Source organism: Schistocerca piceifrons, chromosome 6, assembly GCF_021461385.2.
Source record: "Schistocerca piceifrons isolate TAMUIC-IGC-003096 chromosome 6, iqSchPice1.1, whole genome shotgun sequence".
In the NCBI taxonomy this organism is placed as follows: Eukaryota; Metazoa; Arthropoda; class Insecta; order Orthoptera; family Acrididae; genus Schistocerca; species Schistocerca piceifrons.
The window spans coordinates 396,541,076-396,562,491 of NC_060143.1; the positions used below are offsets into that span (position 1 = coordinate 396,541,076).

General features: G+C 38.2%; 1 protein-coding gene across 1 annotated transcript in view; it reads right to left on the reverse strand.

Annotated features, from left to right (window-relative positions):
- The window catches only part of LOC124803340 (neural-cadherin-like), a 196,133-nt gene that overhangs the window by 88,769 nt on the left and 85,948 nt on the right, over window positions 1-21,416 (reverse strand). The window contains exon 9 of the mRNA XM_047264525.1: window positions 20,424-20,697. Coding sequence (XP_047120481.1) covers window positions 20,424-20,697 — 274 coding nt within the window. The remainder of the gene's footprint in view (window positions 1-20,423; window positions 20,698-21,416) is intronic.

The following is a 21,416-nucleotide window of genomic DNA, read 5'->3' on the forward strand; positions in this document are numbered from 1 at the left end:
AATGCAGTGCCCAACAACAACTTGTTTATTGGACTTTAAGAGACAGTGCATATTCAGTATTCCATGCAGCTCTAAATTTCTGTATACATCTGTACACATTGTCTGCCTCAATGTATGAAATGTCATACTTACGGGCACTATCTAAACCCTAGCCTTGCGGAGCACCATTAGATGAAAATTTCTGTCCTCCAAGCTCAAATTTTATCTGAAGGAACAAAAAAAAAAAGGTCACCTGGGACTAGATCAGGTGAGTAAGAAGAGTGGCCAAGTAGCTGACACTGAAATTCATGGATTTTCACCATGGCAACCACTGAAATGTTATACGGCGCACTGTCTTAGTGAATTTTTTTTTTCTTCTGCAAATGTTACCTTTTTTTAAATTTCTGCGTTCAGCTTGTCAAGTAATGTCACTTACTATGCTCCTATAGTATTTCTTCCTTTTTCTCTAACATCATTTGGTGAACTTGAGAAATGTTGTCACCAATGGTTACAGTTTTTGGCTATCCCAAACGTTCATTATTACCCAAACTGGTACATACGTACACACATATCCAGTGATGAAAGGTCTTGCAGACCCACATGCTGCTTCCACAGACTGTCTCCATTCCTTTCTGTTTGTGCTTGGTTCTTCCAGGTGGCTTCAATCCCCAGGCCTGGCAGGAACTTTACCAGGACATCCACCCAACACTGCCTTGGTTGCCCTATGGGGTATTTGGCATTTGGTTTCCCCTTGAGTGCTTTCTTCATCTGTCTTTCTTCTAGCATATTAGAGCTGCATGGCCTGCCGACTGGACTGTTTTGCTCTTCAGCTTCTCTAGGATTGTTGGTTGTTGGATCAACAGGTAGATTTCCTCATTTCCCTCCTCCTTGTATGGCCACCTTTAAATTCAGCTGCCAAAAATTTCACAGTGCAGAGTCCTCATACATAGCATGCAACTGGTGCTCAATTTGTGCAAGCCTACCTTTCAAAAACAAAAATATACTAACATCTCTGTACTCAATTGTCTCCATTTTCGCAAAAACACTCATGTTGACTCCCTAAAACAACTGTCAAATAACTGCACATCCAAAATGGCTGAAATTGTGGTGAGCTACTATGCATGTGCAACAGATTTCCCAACTTTTGTTGACAAGTACTACCATCTTCATGCTGATATTGGAAACTTTTCAGACTACCCTCATTCATGTCCATATGAGTTGGCCTGCAGCAAACTGCATTTCCCATACTGCCATCATCTATGCGATGAAACTAAAAACATTGAATAATGGAAGGCACCTTTCCATTATGACTTGCACTGTAAACTGAGTATTTCCATGAATGGAATTTAGACACTTCAAAACTTGATGTAACTCACACTCCCCATGGGGACCACTCTCTACAAATGTAATCAACAAATCTCCAAAATACAGGAGGTCTTAAACTAGTAGAGTCCAGTGCCTCTCTTTGAAATATTTCATAAATAAATTAGCCACCCATAGTGACAATGGCAGTGTGTTAATAAATTCATTATCAAATCTGAACATTTTTGAATAAAGCTATAACATTTTTATCAAAACGTTTGCCATTAAGAGATAAATATGTTGAAGGAGGACCCTTAGTGAGTAAGGATATCACATCATAACTGACTAATATGGCAGAACTGACCAGTGTCAGTGATTATGTTTACCAATACAGTTGACAGAACTGCGTACCGTATATAAAGAATATAAAGAAGCTAAGTTGTTATTTGGTGAGCCAATGTTACTCACTATTGGTCAAATAGGAACATCATTCTTATGATTTTATGGAGTCCATTAGGCCTAAGAGGAATGAAACCTCTTGGTTTCAATCTTTTCACTCCCTCTGGAAAGAAAGCAGAGGCATTCAGAAGTGCAGCAGTCTTTCTCATAATATGGTTGATAGAGTGTTCTGATATGTGCCGTAACACAGTAAACTACATAGTGGTCCAGAAAAAAGACATACCGTTACAATTCTTACATAGGGGTAACTTATTTTATGTTTTCAAAGTAACCCCAATTAGCAGCCAAATAATGTCGATATCGCTGAACTGTTGGCTGAACTATGGCTATTAGAGTTGCCAGTGTGATAGTCGCACAGAATGCCTTAATGGTTTCTCATAGCCTGCATTCAGTGATACTGATGATTTTTCAAGGTCTCCCCAAGGTAGAAATCAAGACGTGTAAGGTCTGGAGGCTGTGTTGGGCACTCAACAGCTCCTCTTTGACCAATCCATTGCCCAGGTAGATATTCATCCAAGCAGGCTCTGACATCTCTGTGGTAGTGAGGCAGAGTGCCATCATGTTGTAGGTACAATCTTTCATTCCCAAACACCTCTGAGATGGCAAGTAAAACCAATGTTTCTGCAGCGTGCGAAGATACTTCTCACCAGTTACGGTGAGAATGGGCCAATCAAACTGCGTGATGACAGACCACACCACACATCAACCCCTGGTAGATTAAAATGTTTGTCCTCACCAACATGAGTATTTCCAAGAGACCAGTACATGCAGTTGTGGTAGTTTACAGTATCATTCAATTTGAATTGCACCTTGTAAGACCAGATAACCATCCCTGCAAACTATTTATCTTTACAAACCATGCCTTCAAACCATTCACAGTACTCCATCCTTTGATCCAGGTCATCCTTGTTCACAGTGTGCACCAAACTTGGAATGTATACTTTCCACTTTGTACCCTTCATAATTCATCATATGCTTGATTGCCTTACCCAGCTTTCATGTGCACCCTGTTTCACAGATTTTTGAGGTTATCTTCTAAAATGTTGCAAAACAGCAGTGCTGGAAGCTGGACTTGTTGACATTCTTGGTTGGCCAGATCTTTCCTTATGAACGTCTTGCATATTCAACATAGCTTTGCATTCCTCAAACAACAGTCTTAACTTCATTCTTTGCTGAACTGTAATTTTCTGGAAAACACATGCCAAGATCTGTTGAGAGAACAATGGACTATGCTACCATACAAAAATGCAATGGTATGTCATTTGGGTCCAAAGATATTAATTACCAAAGAGTGTCTGGACCTCTCTGTATACAGCTTATTATGATAGTTGTCAAGAGAAACTGAAGAGTTGTATTACCTTTGTCAGCTGAAAGAACCAACATCTGACCTCATGAATTTTAGGCAGTGCAGCTCACTCCATTACAGATATATTACTCCTTTGTGGACAAGATTTCATAATATCCCAGAAACTTTCAAATCTTATTTCTCATGCTGACCCTGTAGAAAGTGGCTGAATTTGTCAAAGACAGGCATTAGCAGAACTTTTGTTGTAAGTACCAAGTTCAATCCTTTAATTAAAGCCATCACTTCAGCATCACCCAGATCAACTAATAGTTTTCTGCTGCAAATAAGGCTCAAGTCAGCTAAACATTGGCTGAGTGTGACCACCTCATGAACCCAGTTCTGTGAGCTGTTGGATACTTCCACAGTGGTCTTCAGGTGCTAGCAATATTGTTTTTCAGAAACCAAATCCAAATTCTGTTACTTGCCAAATGCGGTAGTGCACTGCACTGACACTAGCCATTCTACAGTGTATGACAATGTCAACATTCTAGTATCAGCTTGTAGTGCTTCGAGAGTTTCCATGTAAATTCTAGAACCACTTGGCCTTCCTCCATCTCAAACCCACGATATTTTAAATAGAAGGGTGACAGAGATGAATCTGACCTACCGCGCATTGCATGTTTGTGTGGGCAGGTCTAAAAACAGTTACGAGCTAAATGTGGATGCGGCGGCCGAACGGCAGCCAACAAGTACCTGCTGTATGATCCATAGATTCAATGTATGTGCAGAGAAGGGCCTGTCCTATTCTTTGCTTGTTTAGTGACTGTGACGATTGTTAAGGACAAATGAAGAAATGAGATTAGACTTTTAAGTAATTCATGTGTTTGACTTGCTAGAAGCAAGACATGTTCATAAATTATGTGGTTGTTAAACCAACACTATTGTAAATGTATTTAGTCGAGTCTAATGTGAGACAAATCAGTTGACTTGCATACTTTCGAATATTTATGTGAGAAATGGTGAATTTGTTCTTTGTGGAAGTTGAAATATACCAAGACTAAACTAAAAGCATTCTGTGAGTACCCACTTATTTCAAGAGTAGAGAGAGAGAGAGAGAGAGAGAGAGAGCTTTATTCCTCAGAGAAGAAGTTTTGGAGATCGACGTGGCTGACTATCCAGAGACGAAGATCAGCTGTGCATACCAAGTACATCAACTGATGTGAGGGACGTGTGAAGTTGGCAAACCAGCTCCACTTCACTTCTTGTCATCTAAAGCATTAGAAGCCCCATCATTCCAGGGCTTGGTGCTGGAGGGAGTAGTGGAAATTTGTCTGACAAAGGATGTAATTAAAAACAAAGATGATGTGACTTACCAAACGAAAGCGCTGGCAGGTCGATAGACACACAAACAAACACAAACATACACACAAAATTCTAGCTTTCGCAACAAACGGTTGCTTCGTCAGGAAAGAGGGAAGGAGAGGGAAAGACGAAAGGAAGTGGGTTTTAAGGGAGAGGGTAAGGAGTCCTTCCAATCCCGGGAGCAGAAAGACTTACCTTAGGGGGAAAAAAGGACGGGTATACACTCGCACACACACACATATCCATCCACACATATACAGACACAAGATTTTTCCCACGTGGAATGTTTCCCTCTATTATAAAGGATGTAATTAATATAGATAGTGGATACAGCCTGGAAAAAGCATGGTATCCTGCACTTTTTTTGATAAACTCACAAAAATGTCACTACACTGCAGCTCGTATTGCTGTGTTAATATCCTAACAAGGATCGAACAATTAACAGCAGATAAAGTTCACACAATGTTCTCTGCCACTGAATGGCTCACTCAGAAGAGGTGAAAGGTATACAGCCAAATTATCATCTGAAGAAATGTTTATGCCACTTATATGGTACTGTCACAGCACAAAGTGAAAGCAAAATATAGGATGACAACCTACACGATTCATTTCATACACTATCATATCATATAACTGGCATTAACATGGTGTTACTATATGGTCAAATAATGAATATGATATTCTTGACATGTAGTACAACATGCAATATAACTGATTTGGAACAGACAATAATGCATCACTTGAAAATGGATAAAAAGTCAAAATTCAAATATTGTACCCTGAAGGAAATAAAATAACAGCCAAATGGCAGCAGTATTATTATTTACACAACACAAACTCAATTATTGCAACACATATCCTTGCAGTAAATTAGCACCCCGTTTATCTTACAACACAGGAGTTATGGTATGTACTCTGCAACACATCTAAAGCACCACACAAAGCTAATGGAAAGTTGTAAAAGATGAGTTCAAGGTATGAAGATCTGGCTCAATTCTGTCCGAGTTTTGTTGAATAGAATTTAGGTCAGGTGATTTGGGTGTTTACACAAGCATTCTCGTATCAGTGAACTGTTTCTAAAATCATTCTGATACAGTTTGAGAGTAGTTTAATACTACATCCTCTTTACGGTGCAGGTTTCCAGAAGGGTACTCTAAACAAACAAACTGATGAAGATGTTTGGGCAGTAGGTTCCTACACAATTAGGTGCTGAGAGGTAATGGAATACATATCAGGTAGGCTACCCAATTTTGTCCCACGTTAAAGTTATCCACTGATATACCTCCATCACTTCTGGAGCAGTACTCTGATGGCAAATGTGATGTATTGCCCTAAATATGTTTTTAACATATGTGAACCACAGGATTAGCTTTTACCAACATGTACTGCAACACATTAATCCAAATGATCTTGTTATCAACAGGATGTTTAGCCGTACTAATCTGGCCTTCCTTTTCACTGATGTGTCTGAACAATAGTTCACCATCAACACGTGAGAAAAACACCATGAAATACTTCTCTGCTTCAAGAAGGTGTTACTAATTTATCACATTTAGTGACACTACTGGAACTGAATTAACAAACTGTAATTTATTGAGACTAAATGTTAAAATCAGTTTGCATTTGTACATATCAGCAAGGTCAAGATGTTGGCACAAACTCAATTTCAGTGTATGCTAAATGCTGCTCTACCAGGAAATGTATTGCCTTTGAGATGTAAAATTCAGTTCTAAAAATTTCAGTGGTTTCAATCTGTATGGAACATCATTTGTCTCTCACCATCTAACTGGGCAAGAAATATATTTAAATACTATAAAGATGTTTGAGCTGCATTGTAACTTGTTTGTTTCAAGCACTTTGTCCCATAAACAGATGGGAGGATAAATTATTGTTTGAAGATAGTAACACGTTTCCAAGGAATAAGGTTTTGGCAAACATTCTTTTGGCTGTTAGATTTTGCTTTCCTTTCTGGTTATCATCATGCTAATTGTGTTTCATCTTGTTTAATATCATTTCTGACAATAATACATTTTGAAGCTGAAGAGTTGATGAAATATGCTTTCTGACATTTATTTGGATGTCAGTATGTTGTCTGAAATATTGTAAGCTCTCTATCCTGAGACTGATCCGTTTTGAACATGTCCATAAATTTGATCTACAAAAGGGTGATGAAATACTTGACCATTATTTTTTAACTATGGAAAGGGACATTACTGAAAGTATGGAACATATGATTTAGGAGTGCAGTGGAACAAGGGCCTATCTCAATTAGGGTTGGCTTTGAGTAAAAAGGATTTTTGCTAAATTACACTTTCACCAGATATGTAAGTTTTACAATATATCTTTTCGGCACAGCATTACAATCTACCTGAAAATGTTTAGGCAGCTGTATGAATTAAGTATTTATGCTTTATTGTTACCTTCCAAAGCATTCATGCACAAATGGACAAGTGTTGTATCATGTGAGGATTTATTAATTGGAATGCCTTTCTTGCTGCTGCAATTCTTTCATTACTGCACACATTGAAAACACATTAAATAAAGACAGTATGTACAAGGCAGATCAGAAAACTTGCACATCTCTTAAACAGGGATTACTAGTTCTGAAAGGGTTAAGCTGCCATCTTCAGATCCACAGAGTGTAGGTTACGAAATCACATTATATGAAAAACCACATATTTGTTGTAGTACCACAGTAACGGATGTATAATAAAAGACAGTAGAGCATTACAAAATATGGCTGTGTTTTCATGCCAAGATAGAGTCTTACAAGTGTGGCACATCAAGAAGTGCTGCATGTGTCTGGATTGGCTGAGTTTGTTGCCAACAGCCACACTTATATGACTCTATCTTGCCAAGAAAATGTAGCTGTATTTTTTAATATTCTACTCTCTTTTTATTATGAGTCCATTAAGATAGTACAAAAAAAACATGTGGTTGATTGCACAGTATGATTTCATAACCATAACCTCTGCTCTGTGGATCTGAAGATGGCAGCTTAGTCCTGTCAAATCCAGAGTTCATACATATGATCAAGGCAGTATAAAAAATTGTATCAGACACTTTCTTTACATTGAATTAATCGATCACTCTCCAGCCAACAATGTCAGGTAATTATTGTATTCTTTAGCTGCCATTTTAGGAAACAGACTATGAAGTATTCAACTGATAACAGTTAATGGTGGATCACAGGCTGAATGTTTTATTGTTAAAATTTTTATTTGTCTCAAACCAATTCTAACTATGCTTTGATTTAGTAACATCCCATGTGCCACAGTACAAATTAACTGCTTCCCACTGAAACTTCTGATTTGATGAAAATGTGGTGCAAATAATTAGACTAGGCATAGCATTGATTACCTACAAATAAATATGTCTAAAACATGACTACATCTAATGTGAGCAGCCAAACGACCACTTGACTCATTACGCCAAGTGTACCTCACATGACAACAACAATAATAAAACAAGATGCACTGTCAGTACAAAAAGATTAATTTTTGACTGCTGAACCAGTTGCAGCTGCATTAATATAATACTTCGTTTATGGTGATGATGATGATGAGTCCCATACTTCTTTACAGAGCGTAGGGGAGCGACGCGGGAGACCCGCGCCACCTTATGGTAACGCTAGACAAAAAATCTTGAACAAAATGTTAAAGAAGATCAAAATTTACAGCATGAGAGGATACAGGACCCTCACATCTTTCTGTCTCTGCATTGAGACTTCTGCTGAACATCAGATACACAGGTGAATCATAAACATAACCATATTTTAGCATTTTAATGGAATGCCATGATGGTATTTCACTGAAAAGATAATAACATGTGGCACAGGATATTTTCCACCTTTCTTTTTGTGGGTTACTTTTTCTAAAATTTTGTCACTAATAGAAAACTTCAATACAGTGCACACTAACATCTGTAAAATCATCCTACTTCATGAACTTCCTGCTACTTACTAGCACTGATCAAAATTTAATTTTGAGTAGGAAAAGTCTTTCAAAATTCTCAGTCCTCATTTCTTTGACTTATGCATTCTCAGCACTTTTCATGAGTTCAGTGTATTATTTTGATGACTAAACTACTTGTAGTCTCTTTTCTGTTACAGCAATATCTGTCTCTTATGGGTGTAATAGATGTGCAGGCACATGACACATACATTCAATTTCCTCAAACAATAAACTAATAGTAACTTTCAGCTGTACCTCCATTACTGTGAAATTCTTATTCTGGCCAACATAATTTTTCTTCTTTAGCCTCTTCAAGACTCAATGATATAACTTTCAAAACATTGCTTCTTCACAGGAATAAATTGTTCAGAGATATAGATATATTCCTTTCTGTTATCATGCACAATTGTATTGTTCAATTTTTTCCATTTGTAGACATAGCTTGTTCATTCCTTCCGTTAATTCCACTGTTACCATCACTATTCAAATTAGCTTAGTCAGTTGGTAAATAAGCCATACAACAGCAACTATCAAAACAATGAAAATATCCTTTTGTTGCCACAAAAATGTGGATACATGCTCATGTTTGACCATTCATTCAGTCACACATGGAAATACTGCAACTGTGCACAGAAAAGAGTTTCTCCTGGGGCATAGTAGAGTAAACATTAAACATAATTGTAGGTCAGAAATCAAACCCGATATTTATTTTATTTGGAGTAATGGCAGAAGTACATAATTTTTTTTTAAAAAAAAAAGAAAAAGAAAGATAAAACAAAGTATAAAACTCAAACCAAAGAAATCAGGCATTCATCCAAAGAACAAACAGTGCACTTCACTGATCAGTCTCTCTTTCCTACACAGGCCCCCCCTTAAAGTGCGGAGCACCTGGGATGTAGGGGTATTTGAATTTGACTTGTCATCCAGCACTTATACTGATGACTGGTTGACGTGTCATTGTGAGCACAGGTCTGACTCGTTGTTCTGTAGTCCTCTGCTATTTTGGCATTTTCTCTTCAGTTTGACTGGGTATAGGCTTGCCTGACCCTCAATCATCCTGAACCGAAGGAGTGCTTTCGTGTTTTGGTGATGGTAAGGCCCATGCTGGTTTCACTCTTTCAATGGACAATCTGACAATTTTTCCATTTTGTGCGATGTCTATAGTATGGGCATTACGTCGCAGTACTTGGTAGGGCCCACTATAAGGAGGTTGAAGGGGAGCCCATATGGTGTCTCTGCGCAACATGGTGTGTGAGCGATCCCAAGCTTTGTGCACAAAGACCGGATGGTCACCATGATGGGATGCCAGTGGCCCTCTCATCCTTGCTACATGGTCATGAATGTGCTGTACCAGCAGTGGTAGCTCCATTTGTGGTTGTAGTGGTGCTGTTGTGAGATAGTCTGCACAAATTCTCAATGGTTCTCCTTAAACCATCTCCACTACTGGTGCGCCTAGCCTATATCTGCCTTATAGGCAGTCCGTAAATCAAGAAGTACTAGTGGTAGTGCCTCTCTCCATCTCTCTTGGTGACACATGAGGGCTGCCTTCAGTGTTTTGTGCCACCTTTCCACCATCCTGTTGCTTTCCAGATTGTAACTGTTTGTGTGATGACGCTGGAATCCACACAGTCTGGCCAGTTCATTGAACAGATTAGATTCGAATTGTCGACCCTGATCTGTTGTCACATATAGGTCATAAATCAAACCCACATATACTAAGAGACATTTATTTTATTTGGACTAACATCAGAAGTACGGCTCTAAAACAAAAAAAAAAAAAAAAGATAAAGAAAGAACAAACATCAAACCAGAGAAATCAGCTACTCGTCCAAAGAACAAACAATGCATTCACTGATCGGTCTCTTGTTCTCACATTACTACAGGTGGAGTCAGCATACATGCTAATTGTGTACATCATTTCCAGTTGTTGGTTGGGATGGGCCATTCTTCCTTCCATTAGACTGTGTACTTCATTAATCCATACTAATAGTAATTCTGTCCACTATGTTTTGCTGACTAAACTGCTGAACTGGTTTTGATGAAATTTGGTAAGGAGGTAGACTGAACCTTAAGAAATAACACAGGCTACTTTAGAAACTGTAAAGTTCAAGATATTTATTGATTTAAAGAATATTACATGAACTAGGGAAAAATATTTGCTCTTTGAAAATCAATGGTATTTACTCTTTGACTTTTGAACATTGTCATATTTGTGAAAATGCTTTTATTGATTGATATTTCTTACATAATACGATTCAACATGATGAATAGAATACTCTATACAATCCTTAACACATTTAATCCATACTTCCACAGTAATATTATTAAACATGACAGTAGCTCTGTCTGTTACATTTTCAACATTAAATCACTGAACTGATTTCAGTGAAATTTGGTGTGTAGAGAACTTGAACTCTGAGGGAGAGCACACAGTACTTAAGAAGGTCCCCCCCCCCCCCCTCACCACCACCTACGGGCAAACATCTTTTTTATATATACAGGGTGGTCCATTGATAGTGACCGGGCCAAATATCTCACGAAATAAGCATCAAACGAAAAAACTACAAAGAACAACACTCATCTAGCTTGAAGGGGGGAAACCAGATGGCGCTATGGTTGGCCCACTAGATGGCATTTTTTTTTTTAAAAAAGGAACCCCCATTTTTTATTACATATTCATGTAGTACGTAAAGAAATATGAATGTTTTATTTGTTAAAATGGACCATTTACCAATTGTGGGAAAGGTCAATATTGTGTTGATGTATGGCTACAGTGATCAAAATGCCCAACGGGCATGTGATATGTATGCTGTTTGGTATCCTGGACATCATCCAAGTGTCCAGACCATTCACCAGATAGTTATGTTATTTAAGGAAACAGGAAGTGTTCAGCCACATGTGAAATGTTAACCACAACCAGCAACAGATGATAATGCCCAAGTAGGTGTTTTAGCTGCTGTCGCGGCTAATCCACATGTCAGTAGCAGACAAAAATGTGTGAGAATCGGGAATCTCAAAAATGTCGGTGTTGAGAATGCTACGTCAACATCAATTGCACCTGTACCATATTTCTATGCACCAGGAATTGCATGGCGATGACTGTGAACATGATGTACAGTTCTGCCACTGGGCACAAGAGAAATTACGGGATGATGACAGATTTTTTACATGCATTCTATTTAGTGACGAAGCATCATTCACCAACAGCGGTAACATAAACCAGCATAATACGCGCTATTGGGCAACGGAAAATCCACTATGGCTGCGACAAGTGGAACTTCAGCAACCTTGGCGGGTTAATGTATGGTGTGGCATTATGGGAGGAAGGATAATTGGCCCCCATTTTATCGATGGCAATCTAAATGGTGCATGAATATTACAGCACCATCTATCACAAAGTGAAAAAAGATTTGTATACAGTTACACGTCGATAACAGCACCCCTGTATGAATTTGTTAAGAGTATATTGAAGTCGAATGACAAGTTTCACTGGACAGACAATGTGTTTCAAGCAGCACAAACAGCAATTGCAGAGGCTGCACAGTTAGCACATCCCTTGGCACAGGAGCCACTTGCACTTATGGCTGATGCCTCGCCTACAGTTGTTGGCACTATACTGTAACAACAGGTTGAGCATTGTTTGCAGCTGATAGCATTCTTCAGTCTGAAGTTATCACCTTCACAGCAACATTGGGCAACCTATGACTGCAAACTGCATGCAGCTTATGCTGCACTCAAGAAATTCAGGGATTTACTGGAGAGCTGACAGTTCACTATTTATACAGTTCACAAGCCACTAATGTACGCCTTTGCTGTAAAATCAGAGAAAGCATCACTGAGGCAACTATGCCATTTGGATTACATTAGCCAATTCACCACCTGCATTGTTTACATACAAAGGAAGCTGAAGATACCAGCAGTTGTGTTATTACATGTAGAGGCTGTGAATGCAATGGTAGACACCTACTCACATGTTGAAGTTGTAATGGCTACCATTGATTTTGATGCCCTTGCCCATGCCCACCAATGTGATAATGAGTTACAAGATTTGTTGAAACAACCAAGATGACTGAAGTTAAAATGTGTCATTATGCCTGAAGCGAATGTTGAATTGTATGATGACCTATCTGGAGTGAAAGCATGTCCATTTGTGCCACAACACTATCGAGTACAAGCAATTGCATCAGTACACAATTTGGCACATGCAGGAGTACAAGCCACTATTAGATTGGTCAAACAAAGTTTCATCTGGCCTGGAATGCATGCAGACTCTAAAACATTTGACAAACATTGCATTGTGTGTCAGAGGAACAAGATTACATGGCAAGTCAGAGCTCCACTAGGCGCATTTCTGCCGCCAAATCAACATTTCAAACATGTGCACGTCAATATTGTAGGCCTGCTCAGAAGGCTATAATTATTGTCTTACAGTTGTGGACTGATTTACCAGGTGGCCTGAAGCATCCATTCCCCATTAAGGATATCATGGCCGAAACCCTGGTGCAGACATTTTTTCACGGTTGGATCACCGGTTTGGTGTACCACTATGGATTACCACAGATCAGGGACGAAAATTCGAAGCCTACCTTTTCAGAGCATTAGCTACATTATTAGACATGAAGCGTATATGCATCACAGCCTATCATTGTGCATCAAATGGTATACTGAACACCTGCACTGCCAACTGAAAGCAGCTCTACAATGTCACATGATGCAGAGTTGGATTGAGGAATTACCTATTGTACTCCTCAGACTACAAGCTTCGGCATTCAAAAGTGATCTCAGAACTACAGCAGCAGAGCTAGTGCATGGGCAAATGCTATGTCTGCCAGAAGAATTCTTACATAGCATGGCAGATGATACTGCTGATGCAGATTACGAGAGCACATACATCAGCTCAGACCAACGGTGTCCAGAAGTCAGGCTGGGATGCTTGTATTTGCAGATCTTGAGAATTGCACACGTTTTGTTATGCAATGATGCAGTACGCAAGCTGTTGCAGCCACCATATGACAGACCACATCTGGTGATTAGCAGAGGTGGTCACACATTCCAGATTAGAGTAAATGGTAAGCCTACCACTGTTGCACTAGACAGACTAAAGGCTGCATTTTTCAATGCATTGGACACAGCAAGGACTGCAGGAGGCGAATGAAGATATGAATGTAGCACAAGAAAAGGTCCCCACACCCCAGAGCCACCACAAGACACTACAGACACCAGGTGCCTCGGAGATGGAAACAACACCAAAGACTGGTACCTCATGTCCTGCTGGAACCACTAGCTCCAATGGCACAATCCCAGGTTTCAAGAAAGCAGTGGTAATGCATGCAGGATGACGTGAGGTTCAATCTGCAATATCGTTAACACTAGGGAAGGAGAGGTGGGAGGGAGATATGTAGCATCTCATTCTGTCCCTGCAAATGTGAGTGTACAGTGGTGCACAAATATTTCATGTGACTAGTATTTTTCATTATAGTTACTCTTTGACATTAGTGATATAGAAAATTCAATTCCTCTCTTAACAGTTAATTGTTCAACCTTCCATGCTTGCAAGCTATCCAGCATAGATGCATTTTACACAGAAATAAATGTTCAGTTCTGCCAGATACCACACATTTATGCTTTGGGCAGTGATATGTCTCATCACATTGGCCTGTCTTGAAATCTGTAATTTAGAGTTGAGTAATTTCCAAGAGTGATTGCCTATTGAAGTCATGGTGTCCAAACGACACATATCAAACGTGTGATTGAAAATTCATGCGAGTCTCATGGCGGGCGTTATGATCAATTGTTTGTGATTGTCATTTTTATCTGTATTCTGTCGTTCCTTTCGTTGCTCTAAATTACATTCCTCCACGAATTATTTGTGAGTTGCTTGGGAAAATCAGATGATTTCTGTTGATAGTGAGTGTGATGTCTGGTGTTATTGACGTTTATTCCGTGGATTCTCTCACATGGAAAAATCTAATTCCATGCTTATCCTGCGTAAAAAATTGTTTGATTTTTTGTCACAAATATGGAGTACTATCGGACAACGAAAGGAGGGACTGTGGTGGCCCAAGTGGGTAAAACTTCGTACGAGAAGTTTTGCTGCTGAAAAACCATTTCAATTTCATTGAGGCCAGTGTGGAAAACTAACGAGTTTCAGGAAGAATACATGTTTCAACTCTTCCAAATTATTCATCCAGACAATTTAATTCTTCTATCTTGCTGGATTGGAGACCACACATTGCAAGCACGTTATCTGCTAATACTGTGTGACTATTTCGGGTTTTGCAGATAAGTCTGTCATGTGGTAGTGACAAACGACAGTGTACCAATTGGTGGAGTGAGTAAAGTTGTGGAAGTGCGTGAATCTCATATAGTTAGAAGGAAGAACCACAGAGGACGACCTTCAAAGAATGAAATCGATCATATTTGGGTATTTGGTGGAATAGACAGAGAGTACCAGAAGTGTTTTGTTGTGAGAGTATTGTCCCGAGACAGGGTCACTTTAGTGCGTCTGATAAAGCACTTCTTGCTGCCTGGTATTAAAGTAATTACAGATGGGTTTCAGTCCTACAAGACTCTGAAATCTGAAGGATTCGACCACGAGTTCATGAACCAGTCTGTACAGTTCATGTCTTTGGATAACCCTAGTGTGCACATGCAGAATATAGAGCGGCTATGGAAGTTTGTGAAGTCTTCCATTAAAGAGAAGGGCATCCAGGACAAAGAGACGAACTGTACTTGTTTCAGTATCTCTATTTCCACAACTTGCATTTGTGAGGAAAAGTTAATGCATGTGACACTCTGCTGAAATTCTTGTGTGACATTGACAGAGTTTACCCAGGCTATGGCAAAAAGGGAATTGTCCCTGTAGTGTACACATCACATGGACTTTCACATGACAACAACACCAACGACGAGTAAAGTAAGTCGTCTCCTTTGTAATTACCAGTACTTTTTTAATGTTCTTCTTTTGTCGTAGCTGTAGTGACCACTGTAAACATATTCATAATGCCCACGACAAGAGCCGCATGATCCATTTACAATTGCACGTTCGATATGTGTCATTTGGACCCCACGACTTCGATGCGCAATCATTCTTGGAAATTACCAGTTCTACCAGATACCACACATTCATGCTTTGGCTAGTGATATGTCTCATCACATTGGTCTGTCTTGCAAACTGTAATTTAGAGTTGACTTCATTGCTCCCTTTGGAATATGCAGTGTACACAAAGAGTGAGCTAGGCATTGTGGTTGTACTGTGTTGCATCTTCAAAGTGAACTGTTCATGTGGTATTTGAGTTTAGCTAATGCACGTCTCCCTCAAACACATTGTTGAAGATGAGCATGTTATCTGGGTGGCATTATTGGCTGTGAGTTGGTGGGTTGTTTTGCAAACAAAGGAAAGTGTCTGGGGTAGTTTTACCACAGTCATCATATGCTTCATTTAGTAATTTAACAAAGTCACCAACAACATCTTGAAAGCAGAACATGTCATACACAAACAGACTCATGAATACAGAAGACGAAGAAAGACTGACATAGATAGAGCTCCAGTACTGAGGATGATATGAGGGACAGTGACAACTCTGACATAACACAGCTGCACAAATACATATAACATAAAACACATAAAACGTGCACAACTACTCACGTGAACATTGATCAAAGACTGCAGTTTATATCTTATTATGAATGAATCTAATGAAAAGTAAGGGTAGTTAGAACAGTCCGTGGATAGATATTGTTCTAGAATCCACATTAAACCTGTACCCATCATTGTCAAGTAGTTACATCAATGAACACAACATTGTAAATGTAATAATACGAATGTAATATAAATTCCATATAAAGTAAGCAAACAAAATCAAACAGAGTAAATGCACAACAGAAACAGATCATGCATATTACACAATGATACAAAATTAATGGATCCACTACTCAAAAAAGTCTAGTTTCACTCTACAAAAATGTTTTTACAAGATTAATAATAGGTTAGTGGTAGCTTGCTATTTCCTCTACAACTATGTTGCAACAGTATATAACTTAATTATACCAAGTTGAGGCAGGATGAATTTGTTTACTAACTAACCTAGTGGCAGTAGTTGTTATATAACCTAACAAATGTCAACTCACACAGTACTCTAACACACAATGACATATTTGACTGAATGACTGATTTTTTATTGGCCCAGTTATGTCCTACAGCACAAATTGTACAATTGGTATTGGAAAGGTCAAAGAAAAGTTGAAGTAATACGTAGTCTTAGCAGATAGTAGCAAATTAAAATTATGTAAATATTCCTGGAATTTAATTTCTAAATAAGTTTTTTTTTGGTTACATATTCAGATATTCTTTTACGGAACAGAAAGAGTGCTTCATTAGAAATGCCTTTAGTTCAGTTATAAATTTTGAATAGGTAGCAATTTTTATTTCCTGTGGTATCTTATTGTGTAGTATTACATCAACATTAATTATGCTCCTCTGATATGCTTAGTTGTAATATTTCTGGTGAATATTTGATTTCCCTCTGGTACAATAGTTGTGTACATTTTTGTTTTGTATCAGTCTGCCTGTTTTCAAGAGGTAGTCTTATGTGAACAAGATAGTTTCATAAGTGAACGAGCTTGGAACATTCAGAACACCAAGCTCAGTAAAATGAGATTTGTAGGCCTCCATCTTTTTAAGTTCACAAATCATTCTTAGAGATCTTTTTTAAATTCTTAATATCTTTATGCTGTCTGTTGAGTGTCCCCATAAAATGGTCCCATGTCGAAGCAGGGAGTGGAACTGTGCATAACATATCTGCAATATTGTTGGTTTGCTTGTTGTAGACTTTAATGATTTTAGACCACAGCACATGAAAGAGAGTTTCCTAGACAAGTTATTTATGTGTGTGTCCCACTTTAAGTCTTGCTGAACTGCCAAATCCAAAAATTTTGTGACACTTACATTTTCTAGGGGACAATATTTTAATCATACGTGAACACAGACATTCGGTTAGATGGAGGAAATAAACAAAAGTTAACACACACAGTTTTTTTTGTGAATCACTCAAAAACTCTTTTCATACAACATTCTGCTGTTGACTGCAAGGTTTATGGGCTGGATCCAGGAAGCAAGTGGCTGGTGTAATCAGCAAATTGGATAGATTTTTTTGGGACTCATATATTCAACAAAGCCATCCACATAAATAAAAAAAAGCAATGGACGTAAGACTGAGCCCTGTGGTACACCATATTTTATTGGTAATTCACCACAAAGGAAGGAATTTTTTTTTTATGTTCTTAGTGTTGAATTTATACTGAAGTGATACCTTCTGCCTGTAGTTTTCGAGGCACAAACACAATCAGCTATGTGCTGCATCTCCTACTCCACATCTTTTTAATTTTTCAAGCAGAATGTTATGGACTTGGACACTGAAGGCTTTTGACAGGTCTAGAAGAATACCTCGAGCTAATTTATGCTGATCACGGGATTTTAAAGCGCAGTCTAAGAATTCAAAAATTGCTGTCTGTATACATTTAGACTTTCTAAAACCTTGTTGTACACTAAGACACTAATATTTATTTGTGAAACTGAAAAGCCTGTCATAAAATTGTTTTTCTAAAATTTTTGAGAAGGACTTTGGTGCTAAAACTTTTGCTATTTTGAGAACTTCCAGAAAGACACCAGTTTCTAGAGAAAGGTTGAAAATTTTTGCCAATGGTTTTGCTATGTGGTGAGCACACATTTTTAATATGAAATCAGGTACTTCATCAAGGCAACTTGATATTTTATTGCTTAATGATTTAATTTTACTTATAATTTCAGTGGGATTTGTTTTATAAAGCTACACAGAGGCATCCACACTCACTGATTTGGTCGAGAAACTTGGTACTGGCCCTTTACAGTTTACTGGAATGAGGTCGTCAGATAGTGAAGTGAAATATTCGTTGAATTTTGTCATGACAGATTTTAGGTCTGTGACTTTTGAACCCACTAGTGTTAATAATACTTTTTTTCTGTATTGAGCTACAAGTTTATTTCCCTATAACTTCCACATGGTTCTCATTTTTTTAGGCGAGTTCCTTATCAAACTGTCATTCCACATAGTTTTTTCCTGTCTGACTGCTCTGCCACAGATTCTTTTGTAGGTTTTAGAATAATCTGCAAATTCTTGGATAACTCTTATATTTCTGACAACATTACTGCAGAAATCTGTTTCTCTCACTGGAAATTTTTGTGCATTTACTTACCCACTGTTTATTGTTTTTAGGTTTTACTGTTTTTACTTCTTTTGGAAATGATACATTAAATTAGTGAAGAAATATACTACAAAAACTCATGTATATGCTATCAACATTGTTCTGAATGGAGATGCTTTCCCAGTTTTCCTTAGCTACTAAGAAATTAAAAGTTCTAACGTAGTGCTCCATGGGCAACAGTGCCCATGGCCTCAACTGCATAGCACTATTTTGCTGCGTTATTGTGGCCATAGGTATTGGCTAAGAAGTCTGTGTGGAACATTATGGTCTGCATAGGGTAATAAGATGGCAGCCCCTAATAGTCATAACCCGGCTAAAAATGCACCTTAGTAAATTACTAGTGTAAGTGGATTAACTTGATTAGACAGTGGTGTGTAAGTCGCACCAGCTGCATACATCACAAACTGCTTTCTCTAATGTTTAATATACTTACTATGAGATATTAACATTAGTTCTTTTGCAGATTCCATCTAATGTTAATCTGCCTTGTCTTGTTAACAGATGGACTAAGATGCCCTTAGCAAAACTTTGAATCTGTTCAAATGTGTTAATATTTGTGATTGCAGTTTTTCTCGGCGTATTCCAATGATGAATTCTTCTCAGGTTATCGGCTGAGTGGTGGCTTCGTCTTGTGACAAGACGACACCACCACTCGGCTGATAACCCGAAAAAAATTCATCATATGTTAATATTGATCCCATGGTTGAGATACACAGCCATGTCAAGATCTGTCCTTGTTCTAAAATACTGTGTAACCTTTCAGATTTAGTAAACTTACCTTTTAACAAAAAATTTTAATATTTTTTTTTTTTTTTTTTTTTTTTTTTTTTTTTTTGTGATTGATTAAGATATTTTGTTTCTATGCATACTCCATCCAAACTAAATCACGGCTTTGGTAAGGAATTGTTAATGCACTCTCAATATAAGAAATTCAAGTTAATGTACTGTGATGATCTTCAAAAATAAATGTATAATACATGTGCAACCTGTGGGCAGATTGGCCCTGCCCATCACGTCATTCTTCCTAGTTGTATTGGTACATCTTTTTGAGGGAGTATTAGTTTTGTACTAAGGTATCAATGTGTGGAGTAGAATGATGCACAGACACACATTCCTGCCCACACCCCTCTGCGTGTACTGCTTGGCAGCAACACAGCATGTGCCGCTGCATCGTGCATTGAGGCAGGTGGGAGAGGAGGGTCCACATCAGGAGCTGAGTTACTCAGACAGAAAGCCGCACGGGAGCAGCTGGCATTATTGCACCCATGACTTACTTATTCAGCATCAGTCAGCATAACAGAACAACTGATATGGGAGGGCAGACATGGGTACCAGTCAGTCAGTCCAGAATGTGAATGAGCCTGGTACTTGAAGGAGATGTTTTGCTCTTAGAACATAGAGAACTTCATATACTTTATCATACACCAGCAAAGACATGAATTAACACAAGCTGTTTTTCATGCCACAAGTACACAGATTTTTAAAATGACGACTTGTGTTACTGGATATATGGGTGTGAGCTGAAAATGTTTCTAATTCCTCAACATGAACTAAAAAATAAATATTCTGCCATGATACTTTCATATTACTGCAACTCTGCCTGTACATGCAGTTAGATTAAAATAAAAGTGGACCAGAAATGTAAACACAAACACACCGCAAATTTGGCTACATGGGGTAAACAGTTAAACAGTCTTCACTTACCTTATACTGTTCTTGAAAGAATGCCTCTTTGTATTTACATCTAAACTCAAGAAAATACTGTTGTGGAAATATAAAAAGAGCCTCTTTGGTGTAATATGATTACTCATGGCATTGACTGCATCAAAAAGAAAACTTACTTTGATCAAAAGTTACACTGAATGACTGCCTGATCTTATCATCTGCATTGGGAGCCATTCTAAATGTGAATGGTGGCCCATTATTTCTTGAATAATCATCAGCATCTGCTCCAAGTATTTCTATAATTTCTGTAGGTGGTGTATGCTCATATAAAACAGGGTTATAATTCTCCAGGAGATGTGGTGGATTATCATTAACATCTTCAACAATGACTAACAAAGTTGCTGTGGATGTCTTTGCTGGAATTCCATCATCAACTGCTAAGATGTTAACCTGAAACGTTAGCAAACAAAAGACTCTTGTCAGATAAGTTAATATGTGTATATGACTTTCTTGCCACAAAAAGCAGTACACACACACACACACACACACACACACACACACACACACACACACACACACACATGAACATCAGCATTTGCAGAGAACTGTGTACTGAATGATGGCAAAGGCAAGTAAGTTGGATATTAACATCACATTGATGTTGAGATCATTAAAGATGAAGCATGAACTTATTTGAAAGAGTATGAGGAAAGGAATTGGTTACATGCTTTTCAAAGGATTCATTTGAAGTTATCCTTAGAGAAAGCATAAAAAAACTGAATCCATATGGCTGAATGAGCATATGAGCCTAGCTTTCCACAAATTTGATGAAATGATGAAAAGCCTCAGGCCAAGATTTCCTGCCTGTCCTTTGAAATTCACTTTTTACTACCAATATTAACAAATATTTTCTGTAGAATGAGGAAGGACAGGCATCAATTATTCACTTGCTGGAACAGAAACATCTACAGCAAGAACAACGGGCATGCTTTTAGTTAATTTGTAATAGATCACACATCGTACTTTCAACAAAATGTATAGATAGTTTACAAAAAGATTCAAAACTTCAATTTCACTAATAAAGCAGTAGCAGTTTAAAAACAAGACCCCTGTGGTTTTGTAAATCTTCAGATTCAGCCACTCGAAAAATTTCTGGCAGAAAAATCAAA